The 24,101-nt window shown below is 35.2% G+C and overlaps 1 protein-coding gene across 1 annotated transcript in view; it reads right to left on the bottom strand.

The window, feature by feature from the left end:
- Positions 1-24,101, bottom strand: part of LOC132006706 (protein POF1B) — a 44,384-nt gene that overhangs the window by 1,751 nt on the left and 18,532 nt on the right. Inside the window, exons 4-9 of the mRNA XM_059384666.1 lie at positions 16,204-16,296; positions 15,254-15,367; positions 14,295-14,447; positions 13,435-13,554; positions 12,241-12,369; positions 11,133-11,215 (exon numbers count right to left, since the gene is read on the bottom strand). Of these exons, the coding sequence (XP_059240649.1) occupies positions 11,133-11,215; positions 12,241-12,369; positions 13,435-13,554; positions 14,295-14,447; positions 15,254-15,367; positions 16,204-16,296 (692 nt within the window). The remainder of the gene's footprint in view (positions 1-11,132; positions 11,216-12,240; positions 12,370-13,434; positions 13,555-14,294; positions 14,448-15,253; positions 15,368-16,203; positions 16,297-24,101) is intronic.

Here is a 24,101-nt window from a genome sequence, read left to right as displayed (position 1 = left end):
GCTGTGAAGTGTGTAAACCTGGTGATTCACAGACCTGTACCCCTGGGGATAAAAATATATGTTTATAAAAAATAAAAAAATAATTAAAAATAAATAAATAAATAAATAAATAAAAATTTTAAAAAATAAAAAAAAAAGAAGTTAGAAGAAAGTATGAATGCATGAGGAGAACAATGGAGGATATAAAGATCTACCTCGGACTTCTAAAAATGAAAATTACATTGTATGGGATTAATAGCAGAATATGCCCTGCAAAAGAAAATATTACTGAATTTGAAGACATGAAGAGAAATGATCCAAAATAAAACACAAGAAAAAAACCTGGAAAAATATACAGAGTATGAGTTACCCATGGGGAATATTAGCTGCCCTCATATATGTGTAACTGAAGTCCTACATGATTGGCAGGAGACAAAAAATAATTGAAAAAATAATGACCAAATTGTTTCTACATTTTATGCAAACTTTAAACACACAGATCTAAGAAGTTCAGTGAACCTCAAGATAACGAATGATGAAGAAAAACAGGCAAAGAGAAAGGACCCAAGTAAATAATGAGAAAAGAAAGAAGTAACAACTGACACCAAAGAAATAGAAAGCATTATAAGACAATATTGTAAAAAAGATATATGCCAAAAAATTGGACAACACAGAAGGAAAAATACCTAGAAACATACAATCTTCCAAAAACTGAATGAAGAAGAAGAAATAAAAAATCTGAATATACTGATTACTAGTAACAAAATTGGATGAATTGTCCAAAAAATAGCAAAAAATAAAGTCTAGGGAGCATTTGGGTGGCTCAGTCAGTTAAGATTCTGACTTGATTCCACTCAGGTCATGATCTCAGGGTTGTCCAATATTTTTCAATTTTATTTATTTTTATTCTTTGTTTCCTCTCATCATATTTTATGTGTGTATATATATATATATGTATATACATATACATATATATATGTATATGTATATACATATATATATATTTATTTATTTCTTATTTTTGGATATAGTTTCTTTCAACAAGCAGACCAAAATACACCCATGATCTAGTTTTGTTTGTTTTGTTGTTGTTATTGTTCTTTTTTCTTTTTTCTTTTCTGGACAAAATGATGAGATGAAGAAATTCACCCCAAAAGAAAGAACAAGAGGTATTACTCATAGTGTATTTAATGAATACAGATATAAGTAAGATGTTTGGGCTAGAATTTAAAATTACAATCATACGGTTACTAGCTGGGTTTGAAAAAAGCTAGAAGACACTAGAGAATCCCCTATGGTAGAGACAAAGGAACTAAAATCTAATAAAGTTAAAATTAAAGAAGCTATAACCAAGATGCAGCCCCAAGAGGAGGCGATAAAAACAAGAATATATGAATCTGAGGAGGAAATCTGTAATATGGAAGATAAAATTGTGGAATATAATGAAGCTTAAAAGAAGAGGGAAAGAAAATTATTAGATCATGAACCCAATGCCATAAAGTGAAATAATGTCAATATTAAAGGAGTCTCAGAAGAGTGGGAAAAGGGGGAAGAAGTTTAATTGAACAAATTATAGCTGAGAACTTCCTTAATGTGGGTAAGGAAAAAGGCATACAAGTCCAAGAGGCACATAACTTTACTAAAAATCAAGAAAAATAGGTCAACATCACAACATATTATAGTGAAACTTGCAAATTGCAAAGATAGAGACAATATTAGAAAGCAGTTGGGGAAAAGAGATCCTTAACCTATAGGGTTAAGCAGTAGATCTGTCCACAGAGACCTGGCAGGCCAGAAAGGACTGGCATGATATACTCAACATCCTAAATCAGAAAAATATGCAACCAAGTATACTTTATCCAACAAAGCTATCATTCAGAATAGAAAGAGAGATGAAGAGTTTCCAGGACAAAAAACAAAAACAAAAACAAAACAAAACAAAAAAACTGAAGGAATTTATGAACGCCAAACCACCCATACAGGAAATATTAAAGGAAACCCTTTTAGCAGAGAGAAAGACCAAAAGTAACAGACCAGAAAGGAACAGAGACAAGTTATAGGAACTGCAACTTTATAGGTAATACAATGCCACTAAATTCATACCTTTCAATAATGATTGTGTATGTAAATGGACTAAGTGCTCCAATAAAAGACATAGGGTTACAGAATGGATAAAAAAATAAGACCCATCAACATGCTACTTACAAGAGACTCACTTTAGACCCAAGACACCTCCAGATTGAAAGTAAGGAAGTGGAAAATCATTTATTATGCTAATGGACATCAAAAGAAAGCTGAGGTACCCATAGATTTTAAGCCAAAGACCATAATGAGATATGAAGAAAGAGACTGTATTATAATTAAAAGGTCTATCTAACAAGAAGATCTAACAATTGTAAATATTCATGCCCCTAACTTGGCAGCAGTCAAGTGATAAACTGATTAATAATAAAATAAAGAAAATCATTGATAATAATACAATAACAGTAGGGGGCTTTAACATCCCACTCACAGCAATGGAGAGATCATCTAAACAGATCAACAAGGAAATAAGGGCTTTGAATGACACCCTGGAACAGATGGGTTTAACAGGTATCTTAAGAGCATTTCATCCTAAAGCAGCAGAATACCCATTCTTCTTGAGTGAACATTGAACATTATTCAGAATAGATCACTTACTGGATCACAAATCAGGACTCAACTGTCAAGAAAAGACTGAGATCATACCACATATATTTTCAGACAACTCTACTATGAAACTTGAAAGTCAACCACAAGAAAAAATTTGGGAGGACCACAAATGCATGGAGGTTAAAGATGATCCTACTAAAGAATGAATGGGTTAACCAGGAAATTAAAGAAGGATTTTAAAAAATACATGGAAGCAAATGAAAATGAAAACATGACAGTTCAAAACCTTTGGGATGTAACAAAGGTGGTCATAAGAGGGAACTATATAGCATTACAGGCCTATCTAAGAAGCAATAAAAAACTTACTTGCACCTAAAGGAACAGGAAAAAGAACAGCAAATAAAAGCAAAATCTAGCAGAAGAGAAATAATAAAGATTAGAGCAGAAATGAATGATATAGATATCAAAAAACCAGTAGAACAAATTAACAAAACTAGGAGCTTGTTCTTTGAAAGAATTAACAATTTTGATAAACCTCTAGCCAGACTTATCAAAAGAAAAGACCCAAATAAGATCATGAATGAAAAAGTAAAGACCACAAACAACACTGAAGAAATACAACCAATTATAAGAGAATATTATGAAAAATTATGTATCAAAAAATTAGGCAGTCTGGAAGAAACAGATAAATCCTAAAAACACATAAACTACCAAGACTGATCAGGAAGAAATAGAAAACTTGAACAAACCCATAATCAGCAAAAAAAAAAAAAAAAAAAAACCAAAAAAAAACTGAAGCAGTAATCAAAAGTCTCCCAACAAACAAGAGTCCAGGGCCAGATGGCTTCCCAGGGGAATTGTACTAAACGTTTAAAGCAGAATTAATGCCTATTCTTCTGAAACTATTCCAAAAAATAGCACTAAAAGGAAAACTTCCAAACCCATTCCATGGGACCAACATTGCTTTGCCCCCAAAACCAAAGACCCCACCAAAAAGGAGAATTACAGACCAATTTACCTGATGACCAAGGATGCAAAAATTCTCACCAAGGTACTAGCTAATAGGATCAAATAGTATATTACAAGGATTGCTTACCACAACCAAGTGGGACTTATTCCTGGGCTGCAAGGGTGGTTCAACATTCACAAATCAGTGTGATACATCACATTAATAACAGAAAGGACAAGAAACATATGATTCTTCAATATATGTAGGAAAAGCATTTGACAAAATACAAAATTTGTTCTTGATAATAACCCTCCATGTAGGGATAGAGGGAACATACCTTAATATCATAAAGTCCATATATGAAAGACCCATAGTGAATATCATCCTCAACAGGGAAAAACTGAGAGTTTTCCCCTAAGGTCAGGAAAAGGACAGGGATGTCCACTCTCACTGCTGTTGTTTAACATAAGTCCTAGCCTCAACAATCAGACAACAAAAGAAATAAAAGCATCCAAATTACCAAAGAAGAAGCAAAACTTCCACTCTTGCTTGTGACATGATACTCTATGTAGAAAAGCCAAGAGATTCCACGCCAAAATTGTTAGAATTGATATAGGAATTCAGTAAAGTCAGAGGATATAAAATTAAAGCAAAGAAGTCTGTTGCATTTCTATATATAAACAACTAAGCAGAAGAAGGAGAAATCAAGGAATAGATCCTCACTTACAACTGCACCATAAACCATATGATATGTAGGAATAAACCTACCCAACAAGGTAAAGATCTTTACTCTGAAAACTAAGAGCACTTATGAAAGAAATTGAATAAGACAAAAAGAAATGGAAAATGTGCCATGCTCATGGATTGGAAGAACAATATTGTTAAAATGTCTATGGTTCCCAAAGCAATCTACACATTCAATGCAATCCCTGTCAGAATACCACCAGCATTTTTCACAAAGCTAGAATAAACAATTCTAAAATTTGCATGGAACCAGGAAAAAAACCTGTATATCCAAAGAAATGTTGAAAAAGAAAATCAGAGATGGAGGCATGACAATTAGACTTCAAGCTGTATTTCAAAACTGTGATCATAAAGACAGCATGGTATTGGCACCAAAAAAGACACATTGACCAATGAAACAGAATAGAAAACCCAGAAATGGACCCTCAAGTCTATGGTCAAATAACCTTCAACAAAGCTGAAAAGAATATCCAGTGGGAAAAAAGACAGTCTTTTCAACAAATGGCATTGGGAAATGGACAACTACATTCAGAAGAATGAAACCGGACCACTTTCTTAAACCATACAGAAAAATAAACTCAAAATGGTTGAGAAAACTTAATGTAAGACAGGAGTCTTCCAAAATCCTAGAGGAGAGCATAGACAGCAACTCCTTTGACCTCAGCCGCAGCAACATCTTGCTAGACAGATCTTCAGAGGCAAGCACAACAAAGGAAAAATCAATTATTGGGTCTTTGTCAGGATAAAAAGCTTTTGCAGAACAAAGGAAACAATCAATAAAACTAAAAGTCAACCTACTGAATGAGAGAAGATACTCACAAATGATATATCAGGTAAAGAACTAGTTTGCAAAATCTATAAAAAACATATCAAACTCAACACCCAAAACCCAAAAAAAATCCAGTCAAGAAGTAGACAGAAGATATGAATAGACATTTCTGCCAAGAAGACATCCAAATGGTTGATACATAAAAAAAAAAAAAAAATACTCAACATCACTCAGCATCAGGGACATACAAATTAAAACCCACAATGAGATGTCACCACAGGCTGGTCAAAATGACTAAAATTAACAACTTGGAAAACAGATATTGGTAAGGTCACAGAGAAAAGGAAACACTCCCACACTTCTGGTGGGAATGCACTGGTGTAGCCGCTCTGGAAAACAGTATGGAATGTTCTCAAAAGTTAAAAATGGAGCTACTCTATGATCCAGCATTTGCACTACTAGGTATTTACCCAAAGGATGCAAACATAGTGATTCAAAGGGGCACATGCGTCCCAATGTTTATACAGGCAATGTCCATAATAGCCAAACTATAGAAATGTAAATAGCCCAGATGTCCATTGACAGATGAATGGATCAAAAGATGTGGAGATATCTATCTATATCTATCTATATCTATTACATATAATAGATATATATGTATAAAGAACATATATATCATTATATAGATATATATATAAAGAAATACCAAAAAATACTACTCAGCCATCAAAAAGAATTAAATCTTGCCATTTGCAATGATGTGGATGGAACTAGAGTGTATTATAGTAGGTGAAATAAGTCAGTCAAAGTAAGACATATACCATATGATTTAATTCATGTGAAATTAAAGAAACAACAGATGAACTTAGGGAGATGGGAGGAAAAATAAAATCAGATAAAAACAGAGACAGAGACAATCAATAAGAGACTTTTTGATTTTAACTATAGGAAGAAAACTGAGAGTAGCTGGAGGAGAAGTGGGTTGGGGGATGGTGTAATTGGGTGATGGGCATTAAGGAGGTCACAACATAATGAGAGCTGGGTGTAATATGAAACTGATGAATCACTAAATTCTACCTTTGAAACTAGCAAAACACTATATGTTAACTAAATTGAATTTAAATTAAAAAAGAAGTATTAATACATATTCCCCTCAAATTATTCCCCCCAAAAAGAGGAAGAAAAGCTTCCAAATACATTCTATGAGGCCAGAATAACTCTGACACCAAAACAAAAGACACCACAGAAAAGGAAAACTACAGGCTAATATCTGTGATGAACATAAATACAAAAATCTTCAACAAAATGTTAGCAAACCACACTCAATAGTGCATCAAAAGGATCATTCACTATGATCAACTGGGATTTACTGTGAGGATGAAAAGACAGTTCAATATTCCCAAAGCAATCAACATGATAAACCACATCAACAATGAAAGAATTAAAATTATATAATCATCTCAGTAGATGCAGGAAATGCATTTGACAAAATTCAACGTCTCTCCGTGAGTAAAACTCTCAGAAAATGTGTTCAGGGAAGTCATACCTTCACATAATAAAGGCCACATATGAAAAACCTGCAGCCAACATCATATTCAATGGTGAAAAACTGAGAGCTTGTCCTTAAAGACCAGGAACAATATGTGGATGTCCACTTTCACCACTTTTATTCAACAGAGTACTGAAAGTATTAGCCACAGATGACAAGAAAAAGAAATAAGAAGTGTCTATATTGGTAAGGAAAAAGTAAATGTTTCACTATTTGCAGACAACATACTATACTTAGAAAACACTATAGTCTCTTCAAAAAATAATTGGAAGTAATAAATGAATTCAGTAAAGTCACAGGATACAAAATCAAAGTACAGAAATCTGCTGCATTCCTATAAACCAATAAAGAAGCAGCAGAAAGTGAAATTAAGAAAACAATCCCATTTTCATTGTGCCAAAAAGAGTAAGATTCTTACAAATAAACTTAACTAAGGAGGTGAAAGACTTGCACTTGGAAAAGTATAAAACACTGAAGAAAGAAATTGAAGACAACACAACAAATGGAAACATATGCCATGCTTATGGATTGGAACCCCTAATATTTTTTAAATGTTTATGTTACCCAAAGCAATCTACAGATATAATGCAGTCCCTTAAAAAAATAAAACCAGCATTTTTCACAGAACTAAACAAATTATCCTAAACTATTTATGGAACCACAGAAGACTCCAAGTAGCCAAAGCAATCTTAGGGGGAAAAAAAGTTGTAAGTATCACAATTCCAAATTTCAAGACACATTACAAAGTACATAATCAATACATTATGGTACTGGTACAAAACCAGACACATATGTCAATGGGAAAAAAAATAGAGATACCAGAAAGAAACCCACACTTACATGGTCAATTAGTCTATGAAAAAGGAGACAAGAATATACAAGGGGAAAAGACCGTCTCTTCTACAAAATGTATTGGGAAGACTGGACAACAACACACAAATAATGAAACTAGACCACTTTCTGACACCATACACAAAAACAAACTCAAAATGGATTAAAGACCTAAACTGAGACCCGAAACTATAAAAATCCTAGAAGAAAACACAGGCAGTAATTTCTCTGGCATTGGCTATAACAAATTTTTTTCTAGGTATGTCTCTGAAAGCAAGGGAAAGAAAAGCAAAAATAAGTTATAAAAAAGTTTGCACAGCAAAGAGAATCATCAACAAACATAAAGGCAACCTACTGAATGGGAAAAGATATTTTCAAATGATATATTTGATAAAGGGTTAACATCAAAAATTTATAAAGAACTTATACAAATCAACATCTAAAAACCAGCAATTTGTTTAAAACAAAAGCAGAGAAACTTCTTTTTCAAAAGAGGACAGATAGATGACCAACAGGCACATGAAAAGATGCTCAACATCACTTATCATCAGGGAATGTAAATCAAAGCCACAATAAGATAACATCTTACACCTATCAGAATGGCTAAAATAAAAAAAGTCAAGATATAACAAGTATTGGCAAGGATGTGGAGAAAAAGGAACCCTTATATACTGTTGAAGGAGATATACATTGGTACAGCTACTTTGGGAATCAGCATAAAGTTTCCATAAAAAATAAAAATATAAATACCATATGATCCATAATTCCACTACTGAGTACTTAACCAACAAAACAAAAATACTAATTTAAAATGATATGTGCACCCCTGTGTTTATTGCAGCATTATTTGGCCAAGATATGGAAGCAAAGTAAGTGTCTATAGATAAGGAAGAAGAAATGTATAATGGAATATTACTAAGCCATAAAAAGAATCAGATTTTGCCACTTACAACAACTGGATGGAACTAGAGGGTATTATGCCAAGTGAAGAAATTCAGACCAAGAAAGAAAAATACAACTTGATTCCATTCATATATGGAACCTAAACAAGAACAGTAACAAAAAAATAAACAGAATGCAGAATCGGACCTATAAATACAGAATACAAACCAATGGTTGCCAAAAAGGAAGTGGTTGGGGGATGGGTAAAATGGGTGAAGGTCTGTAGGAGATATAGGCTTCCAGTTATGGAATGAATAAGTCATAGGAATAAAAGACACAGCATCAGGAATATAGTCAATGATATTGTAATAGTGTTGCATGGTGACTGGTGGTAGCTACACTTGTGGTGAATGCAGCATAACATAAAGAGAAGTTGAAACACTGCATTATACATCTAAAACTAATATAACATTGTGTGTCAACTACACTCAAATTAAAGCTCTGGCTGCTATATGTAAGAGATGAATCACTGCATTTACTCCTGAAATTAATACTAAACTATATGATAACTAACTAGAATTTAAATTAAAAAATAAAACATAAAAAAGGAAAAAGAAAGAAGTCTATTTACAGTAACATCAAAAACAATTCTATTGGGATGCCTGGGTGGCTCAGTGGGTTAAGCCTCTGCCTTCATCTCAGATCATGATCCCAGGGTCCCAGGATTGAGCCCCACATTGAGCTCTCTGCTCAGCAGGGAGCCTGCTTCCCCCTCTCTCTCTGCCTGCCTCTCTGTCTACTTGTGATCTCTCTGTGTCAAATAAATAAATAAAATATTTAAAAGCAATTCTGTTATAGTACAATCAAAAAATATAATACTTAGAAATAAATATAAGAAAAAGAAGTATAAGACTCATGCAATCAAAGTACAAAATACTGTTTTAAGAATTTAAAGATCTAAATGGAAGGGATCCAATGCTCATAGATTAAAAGACTTAATATTGTTAACATGGCAACAATACCCAGTGTTTTCTACATATTTAATGAAATCTCTTGATAAGCTTATCCTAAAATACATATGGAAAAGCAAAGGACCAAAAATAACTAAAGCAATCTTGAAAAGAAGTTCAAAAATTCACACTCCTGGTTTCAAACCTAACTAAAAAAGCTATAGTAATTAAGGCAGTGTGGTACTTGCATAAAGACAGATGAATAGATCAATGGAGTAAAACTGAGAATCTACAAATTTACCCTTACCTTTATGGTCTTTTGATTATAGACAAGGATGCCAAGTTAATTCAATGGGTGAAAGAATAGCATATTCCACAAAAGATACTGGGACAACCAGGTAGCCCCATGCACAAGAATGAACTTGCACTCTTACTTCATACCATAGAAAAAAATAACTCAAAATGGTTCATAGATCTAAATGTAATAGGTAAAACTATAAAACTCTTAGGAGAATACATGGGTGCAAATTGTCACGACCTTGGGTTAGGCAACAGTTTCTTAATATGATACCAAAAGCACAGGTAAAAAAAAAAAAAAAAGAAGAAAAAAGAAAAAATAGGTGAATTGGACTTCCTCAAATTTAAAAACTTGTGCTGGGAATGATACTATCAAGATAGTAAAAAGGCAACCCATAGAATGGAAGAAAATATTTGCAAAATCATATCTCTGATAAGGGACTTGTATATAGAATATATAAATATCTCTTGAAATTCAACAGTAAAAAACCAAAAAATTTAATTTAAAAATGGACAAAGAATTTTCTCCAAAGAAGATCTATAAATGGTCAATCAACACATGAAAAAATACTAAACATTATTAGAGAAATATAAGTGAAAACCACAGGAAGATGCCACCTCCCATTCTTAGGATGGCTATAATCCAAGCGATTAACAGTAACAAATGTTGGGGAGGATGGAAATAAATTGGAACCCTCAATATACTGCTGGTGGGAATGTTAAATTGTGTAGCGGCTTTGGAAAACAGTTCAGCAACTCCTCAAAAAGTTAAACAGAGTGACCATGTGTCCCAGCAATCCCACTTCTAGGTATATACGTAAAGTGTTGCATATCTGTGAAATATAATATTATTTAGTAACAATAAGCAATGAAGTTATGACACATGTTAATGTGGATGTATCTTGAAAACCTTATGCAAAGTGAAAGAATCCAGTCACTAAAGACCACATTTTGTATTCCATTTATATGAAATATATATATATTTATATACATCATTTATATGAAATATCCACAGTAGACTTTTGCTCAACCTATTCCTAAAGGGCCACTTTCTATTTCATTTTGCTAAATAGCTGGGATGTAAAGCTGTTGTCAGATTGTCACTGTGAAGGGAGATGCCTAAGAATGATGTCTACATAGGAAAGAGCAGAGCCAAAGATAAAGAAGGACATATTTCTGAACATGTATTTTGAGCACACAAATCCATCTGGACATCAAACAACAAGAATTAAGTGAATTAAATAATTCCCAGTTGAAGCTGGGTTTGTCATGTGCAACTGAAAGAATCTTAACTCAAATGGTTGGGTAAACAACAAATTATTTGTTTTTCACATACATTGTATTTGATATATTGTAAATATGGGAAAACTGTGCTACAGAATTTTGTTTACCATTAATAGCTATGTCTTTTTGTAAATATTCATCCTTCAGTAGATTTACTGTACCACAGAACAAACTCTGTCTTAGGGTATATGTATCAATTAAACATGCTATAACTTGGATTAAGTAATAACTAAAGCCATATTCAAAATTCATTTTAAAATACATTACTTTTTAGTGGTAATAGTAGTCCTTCCACCACTGGAGGGTTGGTTATGAGATGAAAATATTTCTTGTCTCAACTTTGAGAGTTCCTTACAAATAAAAGACAATACAATTATTTGAAAACAGTAGAAATATGGGGTAAGAAGTATGTTCGATCATTTAACAAGGTTACTAAGAATACTTTTTCCCTTCCTTTTTAGCTTGGACATGACAATGTTCTAATCCTACCTGTTGAAAACTATATACTATTGCTTCATGGTACCTAATAAGTTACATAATATGCGTGGTCAAGAATTCACTAACTGGTATAGGATTTCTATATTTAAGGGATATCATGATATTGAACTTGCCTGATTCTCAAGATAAAGATGAGAAAGTTCTTTTCCTAGGAAGCTTGAAAAGTATAGTCATAGCAGAAAAGTACTGAAACTTCAGTATGGAAGCAGGTATTGTTTCCTAGCAGAAGGTTACCACAGATCATTACTATAAGCACCATTAGTTCAATAACAGGGGTATAACATCAGCCACAATGTTTTGGTAGTTCCTTCCTTCAGTACCTATTTTATAACAGATCCTGGGCCATATGCTACAGATACAGAGAGGAATATAACACATTCCTTCACTGAAGCAACTAATAATAAAGAGCAAAGACCTCACAGTCTTTCTGGAAGTTTCATTGCTAATGAGATATAACATTAAAAATATTAAATGCATGGGATGCCTGAATGACTCAGTTGGTTAAGGGTCTGTCTGCCTTGGGCTCAGGTCACAATCCCAGGGTCCGGGGATCAAGTCCTGCATTGGGTCCCCTGCTCAGCAGGGAGTCTGCTTCTCCCACTCCCTCTGCAGCTCTTCCTCCTCATTCTCTCTCCTCTCTCTCTCTCAAAAAAATCTTTAAAAAATAATAAATGCCCAATAACACTCTTTTTTTTTTTGTTTCAGTTCTTGGTTTCACTTAAATTATATATCCTAAAATATGAACCTTCCACTTCTTCACAGTCAGTTATATTCTATTTCATGAATAAAATGAGTTTTGGGAATGTGTCCTTCTCTAGTCTGTGGGAAGTATTTATCATACTTAGCTGAGTTCCATCTCTACCACTTCCTTTCTTACCTCTGACTGACGCTTTATAAGGGAATCCTTCTCTTCCAGCAAGCTTGTCAGTTCATGAAGCTTGAATTGGAAGTCACTGCAACTTCCTTCTCTTCTTGAAACATCTTTTTGGTACTGATTTAATTGAGTCTAGTGATTTAAAAGAAAGGAGAATTATTATAAATCTGATTTATGAGATAGGTAATTGAGTTTCAAGAGGTTCGGTGACATAAAGTCAGACACCAAGTTAAGAAATGAAGAACAAAGTCCCAATTGTTGTAAACTATTGTAGAGTTTGATGAATATAAAATACGAATAAAAATGCCAATTAGGCATTTCTCATTTTTTAAAGATACCTTTTACTGTTGGGCTAGGCATTACTTAAGTAACAGTCCTAAGCCACAATAATTAAAATAAAGCTAAGAAAATAGGTACTTTAGATTCCTTCAAATACTAATTAAAGAAAACTCACTAGTAACTAATATTATATTGTGATTTGCATTTCACAAAATATTCCTCCTGCATGATTTATCTCAATTCTTACAACAGCCCTGTGAAATATTATGAAAATCTTTATTTACAAAACAGGTAAATGAGATTACCAGAGAGAGAGATTACATTACATACAGCCCTACAACTAGTCAGCAACATAGCTGCAACTCCAACACAGGTATTCTGATTCCAAATCCTGCCCATTTTCCTTTTTACTACATCATGTGTGCATAGATGGCTGTTAAGTTAAAGTGTTATAAGTAATGTTGGGATAAAAAAGAAACAAGTGAAGGAAAACTGCTAGAAAACATAGTGGGCTTTTGAGCAGATTGTATTTTGTATCATTTTGGTTTTTGGAAAAAATTCTACAGTGGTATTTGGAGAGAAAAATCTACGGTTGGTTTTTCCATTAAATATTTTAGTATATTTAACTATATTTAGAGATCAGTAATTAAGAGTTAGCCAATTTAATCTAGAATTATAAAATAAGGCAATGTACATTTAATCTCACAAATATCACCCTAATTTTGATTAACCTAAATTAGAAAACAATTTAGCAATATTCTACACACAGTAATATATATTTAAACAAATGTTTCTATGTCATATTCCTGACTCTACCTTCAGTTGATTTTTCCTTGTAACTTTAAATTTGAAACCATCATTATCTTATTAGAAAATTTGTCCTGACCTGTGTATTTATGTACTGTAGGATCAACATACCCTTAGCTTGCAGATCTCTCTATCTTTCTCCATTCTTAAGTTTTTTACCATCTCCATGTAATGGTTCCCAATCTCATCCATTTTTGTCTGCAGCATTGGGCCTGTGCAAGTCTCAGAAACCTACGTAAGGCAAAATAACTTTCTGTAACTAGATTGTTATGAAAGACATACATATTATATTATAATATTTATTATTAGATGAAAACTACATGATTAAATGAGACATTGAAATAATATGAGTGATTTTTAGGAATTGCACTATACATCTCAAATGGCAGTGAGATGAGACATAACTACATCTAAGATATCAGAAAGAAGTCCATGTCTTTTTTTTTTTAAGATTTTATTTATTTATTTGACAGAGAGATAGAAAGCACAAGTAAGCAGAGCGGCAGGCAGAGGGAGAGAGAGAAGCAGGCTTTTTGCTGAGCAGGGAGACTGATGTGGGACTTGATCCCAGGACTCTAGAAGCATGACCTGAGCCAAAGGCAGTCGCTTAAGCAACTGAGCCACCCAGGTGCCCCAACAGGTGTTTCCTTTTCTTTCTTTTTTTTTTTTTAAGATTTTATTTATTTATTTGACAGATAAAGATCACCAGTAGGCAAAGAGGCAGGCAGAGAGAGAGGAAGAGAAGCGGGCTCCCTGCTGAGCAGAGAGTCCCATGCGGGCCTCGTCCTGGGATCATGACCTGAGCCGAAGGCAGAGGCTTTAACCCACTGAGCCATCCAGGTGCCCCACCATGTGTTTTCTTAAAAGGAATAATATATATATATATATATATATATATATATATATATATATATATATACACAATGGTATAACTAGGGTAATAACATATATTTAAAACAAAATATTAATACCTGTATTCTAAGATTTTTATTCTCTTGTTCTAAATTACGCTTACAGTATTCCAGTTCTTTTAGTCTATATTCCATGCCTGATAGTGTATGTCGAAGAGAGAGATTGTTTTCTTCCAATGCTTTGCATTTTGAGGTTGAATCTTGAAGTCCTTGCTATAAAGAAGACACAAATAAGTAAGACAATAGGATTCTTCTTTTTTGGAGGAGAGTGCTCTCTTAGTTGATTAATTCAATGAAATAAAGCAAATATTTTTCCATGCTCAGTTTTCTTATATATTTACCCTTAAATGATAAGTTCAATCAACCATGAAAGTGATTCTTGCCCCTAGTCTGATATGCTTGAGTGAGAAGTCATCAAGACTGGGCAAATTTTCAATGTTTCAATTTTTCAATCTGACCCTTGGTACTCTTCAACAATATTTTTCCTTCTAGTAGTCACTGATATGAGTATATACCTGGTTATTTATGTGGAAACAGAAAAAACTGAGACTGTCATGGGAATGAAGATTAGGAACGGATCAGCCTTAGAGACTCATTTCAATTTCTTAGAAGTCATCTCTGCTCAGACATCTGGAGAGTATTTCTAGGGTTAATTTGCTTATTCACTGCACAAACATGTCTTAAGACCAACAAAAACTTTTTTTTATCAACACATTAGTAGATTAAAGGAATGAATGAACTTAACTTTTCATTATTTATACAATTCTTGTCACCCAACAGCACGGATAATTGTGGATTAGTATATACTTTATATCTAAAGTATATGAAGTTATCTGTTTTTGTGAGAGAGTTTTAAGTCAATGGAAATAATCCAAGCCACTCAATTCTTATATGAATACATTGTTCCAGCTATTGCATTTTAATTATGTCTGGATTGTGTATCATACTTCAGTGTGTCAGTAATTCTGCATTTGAAAAACTATTAATCTAGCTTATCATCGATGAAAAGATCAACTTACCTGTTGCTGGTGGTTATTTGCTCTCACTGATGCTAAAAGTTCTTCATACTCTTTTATTTGAGTTTCTTTGAATGCCACATCTTTCTCAAGTCTAACCTTGTCATTTTCCAGTGACTAGAAGCAAAATTAGTTGTTAAGATTCAGAATTACAGAAACTTGTCAACAGTTATATAATACAAAGACTAATTTACTTTGGAAGGCTTAAATAAGCACTTCTTTCACTTGCATTTGCTTGATGAAACAGAATTCTAAAAAATCAAGCAAAATATAGGATCCAAATTGATGAAACTTTAAAAACCTGCATTCTTAGAAAAGTTTTGATGAATTGATTTCATTCTAAGTTCAATGAAACAAAACCTTCAAATATTTTAATGTTTTGCCTGAACCTACAGAGACTCCTTGTTAACTCCAACAGGTGGTGAATTTTGAAATTAGAATCTAAATGTTTTTATCCGGCCCCAGAAATGAAATAACCCACTCCAGTTTTCAGGGAGTTATTTATTATATGGAAGGCATTCCAAATGTATTTAGCTGATGGCATCAAGAACACCAACAAAATGAAAAATTGGAAAGGTTAACTTCTTGGAGGAAGATGTTGTCATGTATTCACAGAAATTCAGAGTGTGCTTTATTATTACAGAAAAAAGGGTAATTCCCATTCAGTGAGTTAGATTATTCTAATTTTTCAGGCTACTTCCTGGCTATAGGTATTAAATTACCTTAGTGGTAAACTAAATAAGTATATACCGAACTTTATTTTATTTTGACATTGGAGAGCTCTCATCTCCTCTTTCAACCTCAATTAATTGTTTCAAGAAAATAAGTATATCTGGGTGAGCATATTATTGCATTGTATTAAATTTTGAAATGTAGACTAAATGACTTCATTTTTATGTTAGGAAGTTAGGAACTAGGAAGGCTTTGGAAAGAAAAATCAAAATAAATGTTACTGTCAAGTCATTTTGAAGATGTCCAAGCTCCTCCCGTAAGTTGCTGAATGTGGACAGCACTAGCCGGAGTGATTTATCAGACATACCCCTCATCTGGAATAAGAAAAGGATTGATGGTTTGTATTTACTGCATTTATAAACAGTAGATATAAGTGATAGTAGTCTTATTTTTCCATTACCATAAGCAAACTTATTAACAGTTTTATTTTTTGTATAGCAATATTAGAATACTGATACAAGGCATTTTGTCAATAACATGCATAAGTAATCTAATCAGTATTTCTGAAGACATCATAACTATATAATAGAAAAGAGTCTATTATTTTTTCCATGATGAAGTATCATCTTTCTCATAAGACAGAACTCTGTCAGCAAATTCTTAAATTTGCTTTTATTCTTTATTTAAAGGTTAGAAAATATGAGGCAGTCAAACTTCAAATAATAAAATGCATATCTTTAAGTGTGCTGCCAAATGTATGGATTTTTCCTGAGATGAGAGGAATATAATACTAAGTTTAACCTTGAAGTATAGAAACATCCCAAATTTTAAAGAAGAGTGAGAAAAGTGTTTTTACTAGATTAAACTTGCTTATTTAAAAAATGGTTTAAAAAACAGTCAACTTCATTTCTGGAAAGATGGAGTAGAAATACTTTCCCCTATTCCTTATAAGTATAACTGAAAGCCCTAGACATTACTATGTATAAAACAAACATGAAAAGACTCAGAAAGGTGGGAAGAAGAGGGAAGTCTGGTTAGGAACATTGTGACCCCCAAAATGACACAGAAGTGAGTTCCTGGGTTTTCTTTTTGCTTCATGTATCACAGACTAGTGTTGGAGAAGTCAGTAACCCAGAAACACCACTGGATGCAGACAACAAAATTCTTTAGGAAAGCCTGCTCTCTCTAGCCAAAGGACCATGAAAATAGCAAGGCAGAATCCTTTTAGATAATAATCACTCTATTCCAACCAAACACCACAGAAAATAACCTTCAAATTTATACTGCCACCCAAACCATCAAAGACCAAGAAGGGAACCTGGACTTTCTCCCTCAACAGGCTCTGAAAAGGTTCACCAACATCACTTACCAGGTTGTTGTTCAGGTTGGTGTTAGAGAAGGCAGAGTGGAGAGATAGGACTTTCATCCCCACCAGGAAGAAAAAATGAGACCCCAAGCACTGTGGCTCAGTTGAGAGTATGAAAGGAACCCAGGCTTCCAAGTTATCTAGTAGTAATTATACACTGCTCTGTTTCCCTGCTGGGGTGATATCTGAGTTTTCTCAAAGAGGAGTCAAAACTTTCAACACTGTGCAATAGAAATGAGGCCACTCACCTTGCAGTGTTAGTGAAGGCCAACTCAGGAACAATAAAAAGACACCCCTCTACATCCAAACCAAGGTGAAATCAGTGGGGTCCTCATAGAGAGCCACAATTTTTTTTCTTTAATTTCTATTCAGCGTAACAGTATTCATTGCTTTTCCACCACACCCAGTGCTCCATGCAATCCATGCCCTCTCTAATACCCACCACCTGGTTCCCCCAACCTCCCACCCCCCCGCCCCTTCAAACCCCTCAGATTATTTTTCAGAGTCCATAGTCTCTCATGGTTCACCTCCCCTTCCAATTGCCCTCAACTCCCTTCACCTCTCCATCTCCCCTTGTCCTCCATGGTATGTGTTATGCTCCACAAATAAGTGAAACCATATGATAATTGACTCTCTCTGCTTGACTTATTTCACTCAGCATAATCTCTTCCAGTCCCATCTTTGTTGCTACAAAAGTTGGGTATTCATCCTTTCTGATGGAGACATAATACTCCATAGTGTGTATGGACCCCATCTTCCTTATCCATTCGTCCATTGAAGGGCATCTTGGTTCTTTCCACAGTCTGGTGACCGTGGCCATTGCTGCTATAAACATTGGGGTACAGATGGCCCTTCTTTTCACGACATCTGTATCTTTGGGGTAAATACCCAGGAGTGCAATGGCAGGGTCATAGGGAAGCTCTATTTTTAATTTCTTGAGGAATCTCCTCACTGTTCTCCAAAGTGGCTGAACCAACTTGCATTCCCACCAACAGTGGAAGAGGGTTCCCCTTTCTCCACATCCTCTCCAACATATGTTGTTTCCTGTCTTGCTAATTTTGGCCATTCTAGGTGATATCTCAATGTGGTTTTAATTTGAATCTCCCTGATGGCTAGTGATGATGAACATTTTTTTCATGTGTCTGATAGCCATTTGCATGTCTTCATTGGAGAAGTGTCTGTCCATATCTTCTTCCCATTTTTTTATGTTTGCCTGTTTTGTGTGTGTTGAGTTTGAGGAGTTCATTATAGATCCTGGATATGAACCTTTTGTCTGTACTGTCATTTGCAAATATCTTCTCCCATTCCGTGGGTTGCCTCTTTATTTTATTGACTGTTTCCTTTGCTGTGCAGAAGCTTTTGATCTTGATGAAGTCCCAAAAGAGAACCACATTTTCTACCCTTGCCCAGAAAAAACAAGGAGCTCCTTCCCTGACTGGTGTCAACAGAGGCTGAGAGGAGATCCTAGACTTCCACCCCAGCTGGCAGTAGCAGGCAGTGCCCCCATGTGCTCTTTTTTTTTTTTTTTTGGTATCAAATCAGATATACTAAAACAGAAGATTTGAATAAGATTCAGAGTCATAACATAATACTCAAAATGTCCAGGTTTCAATTAAAAAAATCACTGGTCATTCTAAGAAGCAGGAATATCTATCTTACCTTGATAAGAAAAACAATTAATAGATGACAACATCAAGATAACAGAACTGTTAGGATAGTCTGACAAGGATTTTAAAGCAGCCATCATAAACATACTTCAATAAAAATTTAAAAACAGACCTAACAATAGAAAGTCTCAGCAGCAAAACAGAAACTCTCAGAAAAGAAATAGATATAAAGAATAACTAAATAGAAATTCTAGAATTGTAAAGCTTAATAACTAAAAAAAAAAAAAAAAGAAAAAGAAAAACCTCAATGGATGGACTAAAAAGCAAAATGGAAAGAAGAGAATGAAGAATCAGTAAACTTGAGGTCAGAACAATAAGAAAGTACTTTATCAGGACATCAGTGAGAAAATAGATTGCAGAATAATTGAACGATCCTCCAAGACCTGTAAGAATAGAAGACATATCTAACACACATTTCATAAAATTCCTAGAAAGAAAGAAGAGAGAGTCTGGAACTGAAAAAGTATTTGAAGAAATTATGGGTGTAAAATTCTCCAAATTAGCAAAAAGCACAAGTACAGATTCAAGAAGTTGATGAAAGCCCGAACAGGATAAACCCAAAGAAATCCATGCCCAGACAAATCAATCAAACTTCTTAAAACTAAAGATAATTTTTAAATTCCAAAAGGAGCAAGATAAATCTTAACTATTGGTAATAACAATTGAAATGACAGTAAACGTTTCATCAGAAATCTTAATGGCCAGAGGCACATAGGACACCATTTTTAGGTGTTGAAAAAAAAAAAAAAAAAGAATTGTCAACTACAAATTCTTTGTCTAATGAAAATACCCTTTAGAAGTGATGGGGAAATCACAAAAAAAAATAAAAAAAACAAAAAAAAAAAAAAAGTCACTAACAGACTTACCCTAAAAAAATGGGTGAAGGAAGTTCTCTGCAAAGAAAGAGATGACAAAGGAAGGAATTTGGAGCATCAAGAAGAAATAGAATCATAATAATATGAGAAAACAGAGTAGGTTTTCCTTCTCTCTCATTTTCTAAATTATATTTGATTGTTTGAAGCAAAAAACTAACAGTGGATCTTAATGCACAAAAAGGAAATATTTAAGAAAATTATGTTATAGATGTGGAGAGTAAAGAGTGATAAAAGAAGCAACATTTTCTACAGTTCACTGAAACTTACAAAATGTTGAACACCAATACACTGGATAAATTATGGGTATATAATGTAATTCTTAGAGCAACCACTAAGAAGGCTATACTAAGAGATACACTGAAAAGTACCAGAGAGAGCTGGACTGCCAGCAGAGGGTGTGAGGGATGGCATCGGAGCCCCGCTGACTCAGCCTTCATTTTGACTGAAGACTTCACCAACTTGTCACCAACTTGAAGATAGGTACTAAAAAGTGCAGTGTGTTGAGGAGACAAGATGGCGGGGAAGTAGGAGGAGGCGCCCTTTCAACCTGTACCCTAAAGTGAGCTGATTACCTTCCAAAGAACTCCGATCACCCATGAAATCAGCCTGAGATCAGAATTATACACATCTGGATCTCTACCAGAGCAGAAGACACCAGTGGGCGGGTAAAGTGGAGTGGGAAAGTCGTACTGATATCAGAAGATAAACAAAAGGGGGAGGGAGCCAGCAGAGGCGACCTATTGGAAAGTAATATCCCAATATGAGAGTGCCCTGGGCCTGGGGACCAGCATTAACTCTGGAGTCTGGTAGAAAGCACTCAAAAAGAGCAAAGGATCACCAGGGGGAAATTGCGGGAATCGGAGTGTTAGGGACAAGGGCTGAAGTCCCCAGACCCAGGACAGCCACCCCTGGCACAGAGCCAGAGAGAGTGCGGCAGACAAACCAGGTCTCAGTCCCTGAACCACCAGTGCACTTGAGAGTGTGTGGCGCCCGACTCCCATGAGGGCCTGGGAGACTCGCCAGCCAACTGAAGCACAGCCCTTTTGCAGTCCCCACGCGAGTGCCCTGCTGTGCTATTAGAGTCCCAGTCGTGCCCCACGCCCTCCCCTGAGAGAGGTGCACACAGGTGCCAGCCAGGTGCTCTCGGATTGGAAAGACCAGGCACTCCCAGCCTGGGCCAGTGGGAAAATCTCAGTGTGTGATTGCTGCTTGGAACTTCTCTGGCAGTTTGGAGCTGCCCAGACAGCCACCACTGCTGTGGTTTGGGGTACAAGCAAAAAATCCTGAGTCTCCAGAGACCGTGACTGGGAGTCTGCTCTGCCAGAGGCCAAGGGGGGATTTACTTGGTCGTTGCAGCCAGACTGAGGCTTCTCTCTGAGAGGGAAGTCAGGGTGCAGTTTGCTTTCCTCAAAACCTACAAAAACCATCAAAAGCTGTCAAGGGAGAGGGAAAAACAAAAGTGAACAAATATAAAAACCTCCAGAGAACAAAAGCCTGAAAAAACCAGTTTACTCAGAGCCCACCCCCTTGAGGGGGGCGGGAGGACTTAACTCAGAGAACATCATTGACTGAAAACCCACGTGGCAGGCCTCTCCCCCAGAAAACCAACCGGGAAAGGGGAAAAAAAAAAAAAGAAGACAAGAGAACAACCACCACTACTTCATAGGACAATTTTTATTATTAATTTGATCCCACTATTCTGGCTCATTTTTTTTATAGAGATAATTTTTTATTATTATATAGATAATTTTTTAACCTATTTACCATCACAGTGAGATGTCCAGTACATCAAATTCCATAATAACCTTCTAACCTGAAATTTTTGATACATACACCTGTGTTTTCCTTTTGCATTTCTATTTTTTAAATTTCTTTTTTTTAAAATTTTAGTTTAGTTTAGTCTAGTTTATTCTTTTTTAAAAATTTTTTTTCTAATATTCATATAGAGTTAAACTTCAAGGTAATCCCCTTTCCCCAGTCAATGCCACCCCTATAGGTAAACCAATTCCTAATCCCCCTGTATCTTAAAAAAGTTGAGTCCTTTAACAAAGATATCAAGATACATCCAGGAAGAATCAAAACAAACTTCCTCACCCACATTGAGAATTTACAACCACTCTCCCATCTTTTTCTTCCACCAGTATTTCTGTGTTTTTGTGTTTGTCCTGATAGTATATAAATCTTACACTTGGGGTTCTTTTTGACGAGGTTCTTCCTTTATTTGCATATAAATATATGCAAATATATATATATATTTTCTCTTGTCATATACTTTTATCAGTCTTTTTGTTTGTCTGTGTTTGTTTGTATACTTCATAAATCTTACCTTGGGGACCATTTGGGCTGAAACTTCTCTTTTATCTCACCCTTCTTTCCTGTCTCTCTCCCTCTCTCTTTTTTTCTTTTCCTATTCTTTTTTCCTCTCATTTGGGTGGGGAACCCTGATTGCTCAGAAGGATTCCAGGGTGCATCTTGACTGCACCACAGTTGATACAACCAGCTACACCCGCTCAGCCATCTCTCACCAAAATGACTAGGAGGAGGAATGCCTAACAGAAGAAATATACATAGGATGGACCTTCTGCAACAGAGCTAACAACTATCAACTCAGACAATATGTCGGAAAGAGAATTCAGGCTAACAATTATCCAAGCAATAGCTAGGTTGGAGAAAGCCATGGGTGACCAAACGGAATTGATTAGGGACAAACTGAAAACGACCAGAGATCATGTTTTCAATATTAGGGAAGAGCTGAAAGCTACCAGGGATGAGCTTCAACAATGCTCTCAATGAGTTCCAATCTAATCTAAATTCTCTCAATGCTAGAGTAACTGAGACAGAAGATAGAATTAGTGATCTGGAGGACAAACAGATAGAGAGAAAGGATCAGGAGAAAGCTTGGAACAAACAGCTTAGAAGCCACGAAAACAGAATCAAAGAAATAAATGGTGCCATGAAACGTTCCAATGTCAGAATTATTGGAATCCCTAAAGGGGAGGAGAAAGAAAGAAGTCTAGAAGATATAGTGGAACAAGTTCTTCAGGAAATTTTACTGAATCTCGTGAATGTAACCAGCATTCATGTACTAGAGGCTGAAAGGTTTCCCCCCAAGATTACCTGCAGATTCTCGAAAGTCCTCAAGATACCTAATAGTAAGAATGAAGAATTATAATTGTAGGCAGAACCTCTTGAAAGCAGCTAGGACAAAGAAGATCCTTATGTACAGAGGAAAGCCCATCAGAATAACATCAGACCTGTCCACAGAGACCTGGCAAGCCAGAAAGGGCTGGCAAGATATATTCAGGGCACTGAATGAGAAGAACATGAAGCCAAGAATACTTTATCCAGTAAGACTGACATTCAGAATGCAGGGAGAGATAAAGAGTTTCCAGGACCGGCAAGGCTTAAAAGACTATGCAACCACCAAGCCGATACTGCAGGAAATACTAAGAGGGCTCCTTTAAAGGAGGAAAAAGCCCAAGAATAGCATGGAACAGAAATATAGAGACAATCTACAGAAAGAAAGACTCCAAATGTAACACGATGTCAATAAAAACGTATCTATTAATAATCACCCTCAATGTGAATGGCCCAAATGTGCCCACAAAACAGCATAGGGTTGCCGACTGGATAAAACGAGAGGAACCATCCATATGTTGCCTACAAGAGACCAATTTTGAACCTAAAGATACACCCAGACTGAAAGTGAAGGGATGGAGAAGCATCTTTTATGCCAATGGGCCTCAAAAGAAGGCTGGGGTAGCAATTCTCATATCAGATAAATTAGACTTCAATCTAAAGACTATAGTCAGAGATACAGAAGGACACTACATAATCCTTAAAGGGACTATCCACCAAGATGATCTAACAATTGTAAATATCTATGCTCCCAGTATGGGAGCAGCCAATTATTTAAGAAAACTATTAATCAAGATAAAGAGTCATATTGATATGAATACACTAATAGTAGGAGATCTTAACATGCTTCTCTCAGAATTAGACAGATCATCGAAGCAGGAAATCAATAAAGAAACAAGAGCATTGAATGACACATTGGACCAGATGGACCTCATAGATATATACAGAACATTTCACCCTAAAACAACAGAATACTCATTCTTCTCAAGTGCACATGGAACCTTCTCCAGAATAGACCACATACTGGGTCAGAAATCAGGACTCAACCGATACCAAAAGACTGAGATTATTCCCTGCATATTCTCAGATCACAATGCTTTGAAACTGGAGCTCAATCACAAGGAAAAGTTCAG

Source organism: Mustela nigripes, chromosome X (genome assembly GCF_022355385.1).
Source record: "Mustela nigripes isolate SB6536 chromosome X, MUSNIG.SB6536, whole genome shotgun sequence".
NCBI lineage: Eukaryota > Metazoa > Chordata > Mammalia > Carnivora > Mustelidae > Mustela > Mustela nigripes.
This window is presented reverse-complemented; position numbering and strand designations above follow the sequence as displayed.